The 15,283-nt window shown below is 51.4% G+C and overlaps 1 protein-coding gene across 1 annotated transcript; it reads right to left on the bottom strand.

Annotated features, from left to right (window-relative positions):
* Positions 1 to 108: 108 nt before the first annotated feature.
* On the bottom strand, positions 109 to 15,283 carry Cacfd1 (calcium channel flower domain containing 1). The gene is made up of 5 exons (XM_045154826.1): positions 15,141 to 15,283; positions 10,894 to 10,966; positions 8,540 to 8,665; positions 2,572 to 2,679; positions 109 to 2,111 (listed from the first exon to the last, which is right to left on the bottom strand). Exons 1-5 carry the CDS (start codon positions 15,256 to 15,258, stop codon positions 2,021 to 2,023), a joined length of 516 nt encoding a protein of 171 aa, XP_045010761.1. The 5' UTR covers positions 15,259 to 15,283; the 3' UTR covers positions 109 to 2,020.

The following is a 15,283-nucleotide window of genomic DNA, read 5'->3' as shown; positions in this document are numbered from 1 at the left end:
TTGCCTGAAATCCTATGAGAAGGTCAGGCCAGGACCAAATGACCTTTACTGGGGCTTCCCTACCACTGTTAGGGGTACCAGAAACAAAAGGTGACAGACAGAGAGGCATACTAACTACAGAGTTGCTTTACTCAAAAATGCAAATTACTCATCAAAGAACAACGAGCAGACGAAGGGGACGCAGAACCAGGCACAGGCTGAAACGAGGCACAGCAGCCCATCCGGCCTGGCTGGATGGTGTCCGTGCTGGGAGGCAGGCCAGTTACGGGCTCCAGAGCCGCCCCGCCACAGACCTGCTGGGAACCGCAGTGCAGGGCAACACCCTGCTCTGGCCAGTATCTGAGGGCCGGCCCTTCCACCTTTCTGGCCCACCCCATGCTCACCCAGCAGATCTCCCCTCGGGGTGGGGTCTGATTCCTCTGGACACAAAGACAACTCCCTTTTCCACACCTGCAGCCAGTCATGTCCTTCTGCCAGGGGCCAGAGGCCTGGACCCATGTGATCCCAGACCCAGAGTCTTGTGCCTGGACAAGGGAGCAGAGAGGGGTAGGCAGGGCCCTTGTTCCTCTTGGGAGGTAGGTCATATTCACCGTGTGGATACACACACGCACGCACGCATACATGCACGCACCCGTACACACACACACATACACACACACGTGCACAAAGCCCTTTCAGCCTAGCATTGGCTCAGGAAAGGTGGCCCCAGAGGAACCCTGAAGGCACATGCCCTAGCAAGCCAGCTACACTGTGACATCCCTGGGGAACTGCTGCTGACCCTTGAGCCCATGGGGATATTGCCAGGGCAACTCTGAGTGGGGTCCAAAGTGTCCCTATTCCCAACCAGAAGGCCCACTGCTCCTGGCTGAAAACACCGACGGTCCAAGGAAATCCTACTTAAGGACAGATCCAGAGCTGGGTTCCATGGAACAAGCTCCTGTCCCTGTGTCTGGGAGCAGGCCCAGCTAGGGCCAAGAGAGAGACAGGGCTGAGTAGTTTCCATATCAGCAGACCACGGCCTAGTGGCTGGCCCCAAACCCACTAATGGTCAGCAGCTGGAGTCAAGGTCACAGGGCAAGAGAAAAAGAGAACAGTTCAAAGGAAGAATGGGGGCCAACAAAGGCATGCCCAGGAGGGCCACTCCCTGTACCCTTGTCATGCAGGCTTGTTCCTCATGGCCTGCACCTGAAGCAGGAGCCAGCTTTGAGGATGGCAGCTCTGCCCAGCCCTTCAAAGGCTACAGGCTCCCAAGGGCAGAGCCTGAGGCAGGCTGTGAGGAATACCTGAGGTTGTTCATGCCCAGCCCCTGCTGATGAGGGACTGGTCATCGCTGACACAAGGAGGACAATACCAGAGGGATGGGTGGGCACCTCATCTGTGCTTCTCCCCACTTCCTTAGCACCGAGGCCTGAGCCAGAGGTGGGGGGTTAAACTGAGGGAGCTGTGGGAGGTGAAGCAGCAGGGTGTCTTGAAGTACCTTGTTCAGGGCTCCAGGGAACTGGGGTGGAAACACTTCTGCCCAGCCGTCCAGCCTCTGCCAAGCCTATTCTAACCAAAGAGCACTACGCATACCCCAGGAGCACCTAAGGCTCCCAGACGACTGGCCTTGTCCCTGGGCAGCATCAACTGGCCTCAAGACACTGCTCTGCCCAACCTCTATGCTGACAGCAGGTGCAAGGGGCAGAATAGGGAACCCCCACCTTCCAGGAAAGCAAGGGTGGGTGTTTCCTCGATGCTCAGGCCCCAAAGGACCAGGGAGGGGCAACTGGGGCCATCTGCACAGTACCGCGGCAAGATGTGCTGTCCTGCCCAAGTCTGATGGCCCAGGCTCTCATCACCAGCAGAGGCTCCACGCTCATCAGACCCGGAGAGCAGGGCAGGCACAGGAAGACTCTGAGCTTGGGGACTTGGGGGACTCCTCAGAGGCCATCCCACAGAGCTGCCACTCAGCATCCTCCAGAGCTTGCGCAGAATCACATGGTGGCAGGCAGGGAGGGAGGGCTGCCAGCCCCAACCTGCCTCATAGCTCCCCCTCCAGGGTCTCAGCCAGCTTTTCCTCATCCGCCTGCTGCCTCTGCTGCTGGATACGGGCATAGGAGATGGCATCACCCCTGAGGAGAGAACAAGCAGGTGTCCCGTGTGCATAGCCCTGGCACAGCCCTCTCGGCCATCACCAGTACACCAACATACCACTCACACACTGGGCTGCAACTCAGGTGCAACCTACAGGTAGCTCCCACCAGGCCTTGTGGCTCCCCACAAACCATGGCCAGAGGGGACAAAAGCCTTGTCACTCTGGGTGAGGGCCCAGTCTGGCACTAACTGGGTGAGGAGGACACATTCCCAGGGTGGCTCTACAGGAGATGAACAACTGGCAGTGATGCCTGGTGCCCACACCATGGGAAGAGGCAGAGCTGGACAAGAACCACCACCTGAGTTCTCACTTCTGTCCCTGACAGCACAGATGAGTCACTGGCTGCCACTATGCCCCACACTGGACAAAGGGCCCCACTCAGACCACCCCTATGCGGACCAGGGCCCTCTACCCAGAGGCTGGAGCTGCAAACGCACTTTTTGCCCAGAGCGGATAGTCCATACAGCACCCCGGTGGCAAAGGCAATGGCATTGCCCAGCAGTGTGGTCAAGGTCAGGCTCATGACGATGGGGACAATGGCCATCCTAGGAGAGAGACAGAGGTCAAGGGGGCCTCCCACCCATATCACTGCCAGGCTTCCAGAATGGGCCCTTCTCATCCAACAGGGAGCAAGGAGGGTCCCAGGGAATCAACCAGGACCCGGGTTAGGAGCCAGCCTTTAGAAAGGACAGGAGCACCCCTGAAATCCTGTCTTTTCTGGGGACAGTCCAAAGACTTCCTCGGATCTTTGATCCACAAAGGGTTAAACAGCAACAAGCTAGGACCGGTGCCCTCTCTGTTCACAAAAAGAGACTGTGCCCAGAGTCCAGGGGCTAGTCCAGCTGTAGGAGCCCTGTGACCAAGTCACTTAGCTTCTCCAAGGTTCTGCCCCCCACTATAAAGTGAGATCAGGGCTGGAGAGATGACTTAGCAGTTAAGGTGCATGCCTACGAAGTCTAAGGAACCAGGTTCGATTCCCCAGGTCCCAGGTAAGCCAGATGCACATGGTGGTGCATGCATCTGGAGTTCATTTGCCGTGGCTAGAAGCCCTGGTGTGTCTACTTTCACTCACTCACTATTTCTCCTTCTCTCTCTCTCTCTCAAATAAATAAATAAATAAATAATAAATCTTTAAAAAATTGACAAAAAAATAAAGTGAGATCAAACCCCAGAGGCCTGATGACTACTGGAGCACAGTGCCAGCAACATCAGAACACTGAATAAATGCTCTTATCAGTATACTGATGTAGTGGACCATTGGGGCCTCAACAAGTAGGCTCCCCACATCAAACCCCCCAAGGCCCACTGATCACAGCAGGACACTGAAGCCTCAGCTTGGGCCACAACCCCCACCCCACTGCAGCCAGGCGCCACCTGGTGGCAGGGTCCACCCTGCCTTATAAAATCCCTATTAACTCATGCTTGTTCCTGGCAGGATTTTCCAATATTGGGTGAGTCCTGGGCTAACTATGCCAAAAAGATCAAAAACAAAAAACTCTGGTAGTTTGCTGACCCATTTTTCAGTCTTGTCACTTTCTGAGAGGAGGTACCACATAGGACACTCATGGTCTGCATTCACCTGGATGTCTAGTCTAGACTGCACTGTAATTAAAACATTTCAAGGTATTGGAGAGATGGCTTAGCAGTTAAGGCGTTTGCCTGCAGAGCCAAAGACCTAGGTTCAATTCCTCAGGACCCACATAACCCAGATGCACAAGGTGGTACAGGCAGTGGCTGGAGGCCCTGTGTGCCAAATCACTATCTGCCTCTTTCTCTATCAAATAAATAAGCAAAAATAAAAGAATTTAAAAAAATAGCTGGGCATGGTGATGCATGCCTTTAATCTCAGCATGTAGGAGGCAGAGGTAGAAGGATCGCCATGAGTTTGAGGACACCCTGAGACTACATAGTGAATTCCAGGTCAGCCTGGGCTAGAGCTCTTGCTAGAAAAACCAGTAATAATAAAAATGAAAACATTTCAAAGTAGATGAGCACTGACTTCGCTGGTTGGATGAGGTTATTTTTCCCCCTCTAGAATGGTGTGGAAGCACTGAGCATTCAGTGGAGGCTGTACTTAGAATCTGGGCTTCTGAGCTTTCCCTGGGAGAGCAGGGAAACTACACCTGCCACCCATGACTAGTGAGGGCTCTGGGCACGTGAGCATGGTAAGGTAAGGTGCAGCTGTTTGGGAGGTGAGGGGTACTAACTGCATCTTCTTGTCTTATTTTTTTAAATCTAATGTATTCATTTGTAAGCAAAGAGGAAAAAGACAGGAGACAGAAAGAGAGACAATGGGTGTGTCAGGGCCTCTAGCCACTGCAAATGAACTCCAGATGCATGTGCCCCCTGGTGCATCTGGCTTACCTGGGTCCTGGGGAATTGAACCTGGGCCCTTTGGCTTCACAGGCAGGTTCCTTGACCATAAAGCCATCTCTCTAGCCCCTTCTTGTCTCTCCTCCCTCAAGGTAGGTCACACTCTAGCCTCTGTAGTCCCAGGCTAGCCTCAAACTTACAGTGATCCTCCTACCTCTGCTTCCCAAGTGCTGGGATTAAAGGTGGGTGTTACCATGCCCAACCCCTAACTGCATTTTCAACCTGTTTTAGCCCACCACAGGCTTTCCAGAATGGAAACCCAGGGTAAGTAGAGGGCTTCTATAACATATAATAGATGGCACAAAGAAAAAGCCCACAAGAAGAAAACTATCAAAATTACAGGCAGGGCTGGGGAGCTGGCTCAGTGGTTAAGGTGCTTGCCTGCAAAGCCTAATGACCCAGGTTCAGTTCTCCAGTACCCATGTAAAGCCAGATGCACAAAACAGTATATGCATCTGGAGTTGTCTGCAATGGCTAGAGTCCATGGTGTACCCATTTCTTTTTCTCTCTGCTTGCAAATGAAAATTACAAGCAAACAAGATAGAAAAATATGTGTAGGAAAAAGGAGTGTGAAATATTTAAAATAGAAAACACATAGCCTGCTAGCCAAACAGTAAGGTTCTCGTGTGTGTGTGTGTAGTACGTATGTGGTGTGTGCACATGAGTGTGCAGATGTGCATGTCCCAGACAGGTGCATGCAGAGGTCACAGGACAATAATGAGTGTCCTCTCATCACTCACGCATCCATTCCCTCTGTCAGCGACGTCCAGTGATTCTCTAGTGTCCACCTCCACCATTCATCACCAAGTTCTGGGGTTACAGACTTGCATGGCCATGCGTACCTTTTTACCTAGGTTCTGGGGAATCAAACTTAGCTGTCTCCAGCTGAGAGGCTCATATGCTTAAGCAACAAGGGCTTCTAACTACTGACCACTTCCTAGTCCCAAACAAAAAGGCTCTTAATAGGATAAAAAGTAAACCATAAAATTTTCAAATAAGCCAATGCAAACAGGGTTTCGGAGCTGGCTCAGCAGTTAAAGGCACTTGCTTGGAAAGCCTGCAGGCCTGAGTTCAATTCCCTAGAACCCCCAGAAAGTCAGATGCACAAAGTGGTGCATGCACCTGGAGTTCATTTACACTGTGGCAAGAGGCCCTTATGGGATCATTCTCTTTCTTTCCCTTTCCCTCCCTCTCTCTGCTTGCAAATAAAGAAACAAAAAAAAATTTTAAATTTTTGCTTATATTTGAGAGAGAGAGAAAGAGACAGGCAGACAGAAGGAGAGAGGGAAAGAGAATAGGCACGTCAGGGTCTCTAGCCACTGTAAATGAACTCCAAATGCATGTGCCACCTTATGTAGCTGGCTTACGTGGGTACTGGGGAATTGGACCTGGGTCCTTAGGCTTCGCAGGCAAGCACCTTAACCAAAAGCCATCAGCCAGCCCATTCTTAAGAAAAAATGCAGTTAGAATATGTGGAAAGATATTTTTCCTCTTAGATACAAACACAAATGTGAAAATGGCATATAGCTGGGCAGAAGAGGAAAGGAGACACTCAGATGACCTCTTTGGAAAACAAGATTTTTTTTTTTTTTTTTTTGAAAACACATTTACCTTTATCTTGTCAGTCACCTGAAGGCAAGATCTTTTATTGTTTGTTTTGTTCTTTGGAGGTAGGGTCTTGCTCTAGCCCAGGCTGACCTGGAATTCACTATGTAGTCTCAGAGTGGTCTTTAACTCACAGCAATCCTCCTATATCTGCCTCCTGAGTGGTGGGATTAAAGGCGTGTGCCTGGCTAGGCAAGATCTTTTTTTTTTTTAATTTTTTTTTTTTTTTTTTGTGAAAGCAACAGAGAGAGAGAGAATGGGCGCGCCAGCTACTGCAACAAACTCCAGACGCATGTGCCCCCTTGTGCATCTGGCTGACGTGGGTCCTAGGGAATTGACCCTTGAACTGCGGTCCTTAGGCTTCACTGGCAAGCTTTTAACTGCTAAGCCATCTCTCCAGCCCAAGGCAGGATCTTTTTAAGGGCCCTAACTTGGAAATACTTCCTAGGGAAACTGTCACAAACACCAAAGTTTTGGCAGACAAATGTTGCCACACCTTAATGAACATCACAGCTACTAAATTAAGAAAAGGACAACAGGTCCAGCTGAATCAGCATGCCTATTATTAAAATAAAATTCTTTGGGTTAATACTAAACAGTTGATATTATTAAAATAAGTGGGTAAAAAGGCAGGCAAAAACTTACTCATTATAGTTAATAGCTGTCTAAACTACACAGTAAATTTCAGGCCAGCCCGGGCTATAGCAAGACCGTACCTTGGACAACAAAACAAAACAAACAAAAACCCAGGTCTGAATTCAGCCTTTAGGAAATACACCAAATGGTAGTGGGGCTTGGAGTAGCCCTTTTCTAGTTTCCAGATGATTTTGTTGTTGTTGTTGTTTTAATTTTCGAGGTAGGGTCTCACTCTGGTCCAGGCTGACCTGGAATTCACTATGTAGTCTCAGGGTGGCCTCGAACTCACGGTGATCCCCCCACCTCTGCCTCCCGAGTGCTGGCATTAAAGGCGTGCGCCACCATGCCCAGCAGTTTCCAGATGATTTCTGATGAGCATATGTCACTGCAAGCATCCTGACACGAATCCTACAAATACAATGGAGGTGATGTTGTGTGCTGACTGGCACTCTGGGTTACCTCAAGATTTTCTTTTTCCTTGAGGTAGGGCCTCACTCTAGTCCAGGCTGATCTGGAATTCACTATATAGTCTCAGACTAGCCTTGAACTCACAGAGATCCTCCTACCTCTGCCTCCTGAGTGCTGGGATTAAAGGTGTGCAGAAGACTACTGGAGAGCCTCATGTGCTCTGTGGACTCTGTCAAAGCTTTGGTCTGACTGGATCTTAAAGAGAATCTGGAGAACAACAGTGACTACCACGGCCCTTCCAGGCCCCTCCCTGCACCCCATGCAAAGGCTTCCATATATTACATCTATCCTGGAAGTAGTTGAGTCTCAAGATTCTGTGCACTTGTCAGAAACAGGAAGAAAAAACATTTAGAAGGCAACAGTGCTTTCTGCTCTGCCTCAAGACAGGACTTCTAGGTTGGCCACACTCCTCTGCAAAGCTCGGGGCACATCTCTGTCCCTCCACTGCACTAACTGTTGCAGGGACCACATGTCCTTGAACTCTGGTGAGGCTGCAGCTGCAGTCTAAGCTCCCGGATGCAAAACTAGGTCCCATTCTTTTGTTTCTCAGATGCGGTCTCATGTCTCCCAGCTGACCTGGAACTCTGGATCCAGACAAGGATGACCTCAGAGCTTCGGATCTCCCTGCCTCTGCTACCAGATTGCTAGGATTCCAGGTGTGTACCACCACACTCAGTTTATGCTGTGCTGGGGATCAAACCCAGGGTGCATGCCAAGCATGCACTCTACCCACTGAACTACATTTCCAGCTCCTAGCAGCTGCCATCGGATGGGCCAGTCACTCTGCTCAAGATTATCAAATGGAAATGTTGAGCTAGAGGAATGGCTTAGTGGTTGAGGTGCTTGCCTGTGAATCCTAAGGATCCAGGTTCGATTCCCCAGTATTCATGTCAGTCAGTTGCACATGGTGGCACATGCATCTGGAATTCATTTGCAGTGGCTGGAGGCCCTGGTATGCCAATTCTCTTCCCTCTCTGTCTCTATCTGCCTCTTTCTCTCTCTCTCTCAAATAAATAAGTAAGCCAGACATGGTGGCACACTCCTTTAATCCTAGCACTTGGGAGGCAGAGATAGGAGGACTGCCCTGAGTTCAAGGCCACCCTGAGACACATAGTGAATTCCAGCCTGAACTAGAGGGAGACTCTACCTTAAAAAAAAAATTAATTAATTAATTAAATATATATTTTTTAAAAGGAAGCCTCTGTAACAAATGCATGCATCTGCTCCAATCCTGCCCACCCTTGCCAACACCTGCCCTTTGGGTCCTTTGACCAGCAGAGTTTGGGGGAACCATACCACAGGCCCTGCCCAGCAGCCCCTCACCCACAGTAGAAGACAGCCTTCTGCCAGGAGCGTAGCCGGTCCACCCTTTCGGCCACTGTGTTTGCGAACTCCACGAACTGGCAGCAGAAGGGTGCCTCGCACAGCAATAGGATGAAGGCGTTCATGCTGCAGGGTGAAGATGAAGAGGAGAGTGACAGGTGATAATCTGGGACTGCAACAAGCCCGGTGTCAGTGCCTCGAGGAGCGTCACCCTCCCACATGCACTGCAGTGAGCACTTCTGTTTCTGCTGAGCATTTCAACCCCAGCCGGAACCGAGCATCCCAAAGGGATGAGCCTGGTGTCGGGTCCCTTATCCTCAACTGTGAAGTAGAGGACGAGGATGCCTCATCACAGCACTGCTGTGAGCCAGCAGCAAGTTCACCACGCAGAGCACTTGGCAGCCATCTGCTCGTACCATCACCACGGTCACCAGCACTGCCATCACAGGGAGGCTGCCCCCAGGAAAAGAAGGAAGCGCCATGGTTGACCAAGCTACTCCATCATTGACGACTGGCCAGGGCAGGGACCTGTGAATATGCAGGCCAGGCAGATGAAAGGCGGTGGGCAGCCCACCCCAGGGAGGAGGGTGTCTGGGAGCCTTCGGTCCCGGCTCAGATACTGAGAGCAGCTAAGCCACGGGAGCTGATGACCTTTGCTCTCATGGGTGAGTAACAGTCATGAGCAGACACTGGGCCCTTGTCAGGACCCACACCAGGGGGAAAGCTCCATCTAATAGCCTGATTAATAGACACAGGTGCTTGTAACTCTTATTATTTTTTATTATTTTATTTATTTATTATTTATTAGAGATAGAGGAAGAGAGATATATACAGAGAGAGAGAGTAATAATGGGCATGCCAGGGCCTCTAGCCACTGCACACAAACTTCCAGACACTTGCGTCATCAAGTTCATCTGGCTTACATGGGACCTGGAGAATCAAACCTGGTCCTTAGGCTTTGCAGACAAGCACCTTAGCACTAAGCCATCTCTCCAGTGAGTAACCCTTTCTTTCCTTCCTTCCTTCCTTCCTTCCTTCCTTCCTTCCTTCCTTCTTTCTTTCTTTCTTTCTTTCTTTCTTTCTTTCTTTTTGGTTTTTCGAGGTAGGGTCTCACTAGCTCAGGCCTACCTGGAATTCACTATGTAGTCTCAGGGTGGCCTTGAACTCACTGTGATTCTCCTACCTCTGCCTCCCGAGTGTTAGGATTAAAGGCATGTGCTACCACACCCAGCTACATAACTCATTTTTTTAAAAAAATATAATTTTTGTTATTTATTAGTGAGCGAGAAAGCAAGTAGAGAGAGAGAGAGGGCACACCAGGGCCTCTGGTTTGCATGGGTACTGGGGACTCAAACCTGGGTCCCTTAGGCTTTGCAGGCAAGCACCTTAACAGCTAAGCCATCCCTCTAGCCCCAGACACTTCCAACTCTTTTTGTTTGTTGGTTGGTTTTTCAAGATAGGGTCTCGCTCTGGTATAGGCTGACCTGGAATTAACTATGTAGTCTCAGGGTGGCCTCGAACTCTCTGCGACCCTCCTACCTCTGCCTCCCAAGTGCTGGGATTAAAGGCGTGCGCCACCACACCCGGTCCACTTTAACTCTTGACTACTGTCCAGCCTTTCTCATGCCCATCCCCTAGATGTCAGTTCACTGCTTGGCCAACCCTTCCACAGCCTCACCAGCCCTCAACCCCACCCTGTGGAGCCAGGCACAGGCCTTCCCCCTCCATTCCTGCTACTTCAGGCCTTGTAGGCCTCTGTTCCCACCACCGTAAGGCGCTAAGGGGAAGCCCCGCATCTTTCTCCCCTGTGGTCCTCTCAGTTCTCGTGGGTGCTCACAAAGGATCGGCACACAGGGCTCCCCGTGTGCCTTAAGTGGGCCACACATGTCAGAACCACACAGCCAGTCCTCACACTGCCTCCCCCTTCTCTGGGACCTGGCTGCCCTGGTTTGACATGGCAAGGAGCTCACCTGAAGATGCTTGAGCCACCAGCTCCTACCCCACCTGCATCTGCCTCTCCCAACTCTGGCCTGCTTACCACCTTGTAGCAACTGCCCTCTTGTCCCAATGTGAACCCCCAACTCTGTCCTTGGTCACCTCAATGGTGGACCTTCTATACCATGACTCTGGAGCTCTGGGAGGGAAGGGCCCATCATAGTAGACAAGGAATCTATATCTGACTCAATGCATGCTCAGGAACTGAGTGTGTTTGCCATCTTGTACCCAACAGGGGCCCAGGTGAGTACTTACCCTTGGGCCTGGCCCCCTCATTTGAAACCAGGAGGGGGAAGCACCATAGCCCGAAGTCCACAGGCCCCAAACCCCAGCATGGCAGGACAACCCCAGCTACTCACATCATCCATACGCCGGCCGCGATGTTCAGTGGGTGGATGGTGATGCAGTTGAAGAGGCCCGAGATGGCGCATGCTGGGAAGGAAGAGACATGAGGGAGTGAGCAGAGGACACAGAGCTGTGGAAGGCTGCCCGAGGATGATGGGAAGTGGTGAGGATCCCTCCAGACGCTCAGCCCCACTGGGTCTTCTCACAGCAACCTCCCATCAGCTGGCACGGGTGAGTGCACCTCGCCCCTCAACAAGCCTGCCTCGAGACTGCAAAGATGGTCACTCTCGCATGGAGGGACTGCAGAGACATCACTCCTTCTACCCTGGGGCTCGACGGGCCAACCCTTGGATCCCAGCTGTATCAACACTCATCTCACAGGGTAGTTAAGACTGCCTCTCACGGGCTCAGGCCAGTTCTCTGCATTCACTGAGCTCTTAGTAAGGACCACCTGTCACCATTCACAGAGGCCTAACTACACAAGAAGTCCTCTGATTTGGATTTTCAATTTTTTTTCCCCCAAGGTAGGGTCTCACTCTAGCCCAGGCTGACCTCGAATTCACTATGTAGTCTCAGGGTGGCCTCGAACTCACGGCGGTCCACCTACCTCTACCTGCCGAGTGCTGGGATTAAAGACATGTGCCACCACACCCAGCTTGGATTTTCAATATTTTTAAAAACTATGTTTGTTTATTATTTATTTGCAAGGACAGAGAATCAATGAATACACCAAGACCTTTTGCCACTACAAACAGACACAAGATACGTGAGCCACTCTGGGCATCTGGATTTATGTGAGTACTGAGGAATCAAACCCAGGAAATCAGGCTTTGCAAGCAAGTGCCTTTAACCACTGAACATTCTCTCCAGCCCACAATTTGTTGTTTTTAATTTTTTTAAAACAAGCCCAACAGACTTACTTTATGAGAGAGTGAGAGAGAGAATTGGTACACCAGAGCCTCTAGCCACTGCAATTGAACTCCAGACATGTGCGCCAACTGTGCACATGTGCAACCTTACACGCTTGCATCACTGTGTGTTTAGCTTACGTGGGACCCAAACGTGGGTCCTTAGGCTTCACAGGCAAACACCATAACTGCTAAGCCCCCTACAGCCCTCAATTATTTTTTTCCCAAAGTTAGGGTCTCACTCTAGCCCAGGCTGACCTGGGATTCACTATGTAGTCTCAGGCTGGCCTCAAACTCAGTGATCCTCCTACCTCTGCCTCCCTAATGCTGGAATTAAAGGCGTGCACTACCACACCCAGCTCAATTTTGGTTTTTGATTGTTGCTTTTTGTTTTATGTGTGTATTCGTGCTCACATGTGTGTGTGGAGAACAGAGGTTGACAATGGATGCCTTGTTTTCCATTTTGTTTACTGAGGCAGTATCTTGTTGAACCTGAGATTAGGCTAGTCTAGCTAGCCAGCTTGTCCTGGGGATCCTGCCTCCCTAGAGCCGGAATTACAGGTAAGCAGCCCTACCTACCTGGCTTTTATGTGAGTGCCATCTCCCCACCCCACCCCCTTTTTTGACAGGGTGTCACTCTGTAGCACAGGCTGACCTCCCGCTGCCTCAGCCTCCCATGGCGGGATTGCACTCCTGCTGTGGCCTGGTCAGGACAGAGATGCCTCTCAAGGAATGCAGACAGACAACAGGTAAGGCCCAACTGACAACTGCACTTCTTAAACACCAGTCGAGTGACCTTGGGCACATTCCTCTTCTAGGTGCATTTTTACTCCTGTAGATGGTCAGGTCATGCCATGTCATATCGCTAGAATAGCAAGGACAGTGCATCCTCTTCTACCCCAGAATTGAACTTCTCCCATGCCCCCATGGGGAGCTTGATGCTCTCCCCCAACACACACTTCACCTCACAGGTGGAGTCTGCCACACCCATCCATTCTTCCAGCCACAGCCTGCAGCCAGCTTCACCAGGAACTCTGGGAGCCGGTCTGCATGGCTGGATAGAAAGCCGTCTGTCAGCAGCATGGGGTAGGGTTCTGGCCCTCGGAGGCTGCAGTTAGCAGCCAGCTCATTAAACTTGCAACAGCTCCTTGGCACCTGATCCCTCCACTCAGCTTGGAATTCTGCTGTTTTCCACATTCCCATGTAACCCTATGCAGGTGAAGCAGGAGGAAAGTAGATAGTATGACCCACACCAAGTGGCACCAGATCTCACCTAATGAAGGACTCAAGGTGGCACTTGTCCTTGATTATGATGTGTGCAGCAAAGCTCCAGAGGGTCACAGCCATGGGGCACTGTTTGCCTTCTTTCTGCCCATGTGTGGCAGGGGAGGTCTGGTCTGACCCAAGGGGGCCTGTACCCTCTACAGCATTGGCATTCCACCTATAGCTCCACCCACACTGACCTACAAAGCCAACCAGGCCGCAACCCAGACAAGCAGGCTCCAGGCAGGAGTCCTTTGACAATCAAGGGCTCACTAAGGGCCACCAATGCTCACATCTTCCATGTGAGAGGATGTCACCATGCAATCCTCTCCTCTTCCTAACTATTACCTCCAGATAGCCTTGGGACCCAAAATAAATGTCTCCAAGGCTGGCAACCCTGCCCCAAAGGTCACAGTCCTTGTCAAAATCTTTAGTGTGTACTTCTTTATTTTTATTTATTTATGTGCAAGCAGAGAGAGAGATAGGACAGACAGACAGACAATGGGCATGCCAGGGCCTCTAGCCACTGCAAATGAACTCCAAATGCATGTGCCTCTTTATGCATCTGGCTTTATGAGGGTACTGGGGACTCAAACCCGGGTCATTAGGCTTTGCAAGCAAATGCCTTGCTGCTGGGCCATCTCTCCAGCTCCCTAAAGCACTCCACTTTTGCCTTCCACCCTGTGGCACACAGTACCTTTGGGACTCAGATACCGAAGCTCCCCAAATCTGCAGAAGCAGGGGGCAGACAATTCAGGGCAGTGCCACAGTCTCCTCTGTAGGCCCAACGCAGCGTGAGGTGCTGAGGCCCCCTGGAGTGATCAGACAGGCACCCACCTCAAGAAGCTCAGAACGAGATGGGACTATGAGGTCAACCTGGGAGCCAACAGGGTCAATGACCAAGATGGAGAGAGGGCGGCAGGCTGTAGGTCAAATCCTTTTTCACTCCACCCCTGAAACCTGGCATCACTCGGCACCTGAGAACGTTAACTGTACTTGAGAGGACTTGACCTTACCCCACCAGACTTTCCTGAGTTGAAAAAAAAAAAAGTACCCCTCTCATCAGAGTAGCCGGACAGGGTACTCAGGCAAGGCAGCCCACACATAACCCTGACCTAACCACCTGAAATTCCAGCTGGATCACCTAGATAGAGGGGCTCCTTCTGGCAGGACAGCAGATGGTTTATGTGCCCTGGTCGCAGCCCCACAGGTAGACGCTGGAATCCCCAACTTTCCCGGGCTGAGACCCTCCCTTACCAAGACAAGCAATTACCCTGGGGCTCCAAGAATTCTCCATGTTAGAGGCAGATAGGAAGGAAACAACACTAACTAGACTTCTGTTTGCTTCCTTCTATTTGGAAGGCCAGCAACGGGATCTGCCGTTTGTCCTTTTTGGGGGGCTTGAGCCCGGAAAGCTTGCTTCCTGGGGAACTTGATAAGGTCAGTAGGTGTGAGCCTGGGACTGCTACGGCGGGGAGGAAGGGCCCATGAAAGGCGAGAATGCAGGAAAAAGAAAGCACTGGGGTGCTAGTGGACAGCTGGTGGACACCGCTGCCCAGCCAATGTCAGGGTATCTGACTCCTCCTAACCCTCAGCAAACTTCCCAGCTAAGGGCTTCCTGCTAGCTAGGAATTGGGTAAGACCTGTCCCCACCTGGCTTATGAAACAAGCTTTGTATAAAGATTAGGAACTTGACCATTCTTGCCCAGGTGAACATCGTCAAGCCCAGGACAGGGCAAGGACGGATGAGAGGGTTCTCCCTCCTGGAGGTCCTTCTCAGTCACTCTGCACATTATTATTAATGATTATTTTGGGACAGGATCGCTCACTGAACCCAAAGCTCACTTGATAGGACCACACAAGCTAGCTCGTGTCTCGACCTCCCCAGTTGTAGGATTACAGGCGAGCAACCACCACCACGCTGGGTTCTGGAGCTCTGGACCCAGGTTCTCATGCTTGCGTGGCAAGCACTTTAATCACTGAGCTTTCTTCCTACACCCGTCTGCTCCTTCCAGGAATGAGCAGCCCGGCCCTGGGCCTCGGAGCCCAGGGCCTGAGGTCGGGAACCATGGCAACCCCGCGGTACTCACAGATGGCTCCCAGTACGCCCGACAGGCGGCACAGCCAGCGGTACCACCACGTCATGCCCTCCTCCTGCGCCGGGGGCGCGGAGCCCGCGGGTGCGCCCGTCCCACCCGAGCTGCTCATGCTGCCGGGAAACCTCGGCGCTGCC

This window comes from Jaculus jaculus, chromosome 1 (assembly GCF_020740685.1).
Source record: "Jaculus jaculus isolate mJacJac1 chromosome 1, mJacJac1.mat.Y.cur, whole genome shotgun sequence".
NCBI classification, from domain to species: domain Eukaryota; kingdom Metazoa; phylum Chordata; class Mammalia; order Rodentia; family Dipodidae; genus Jaculus; species Jaculus jaculus.
This window is presented reverse-complemented; position numbering and strand designations above follow the sequence as displayed.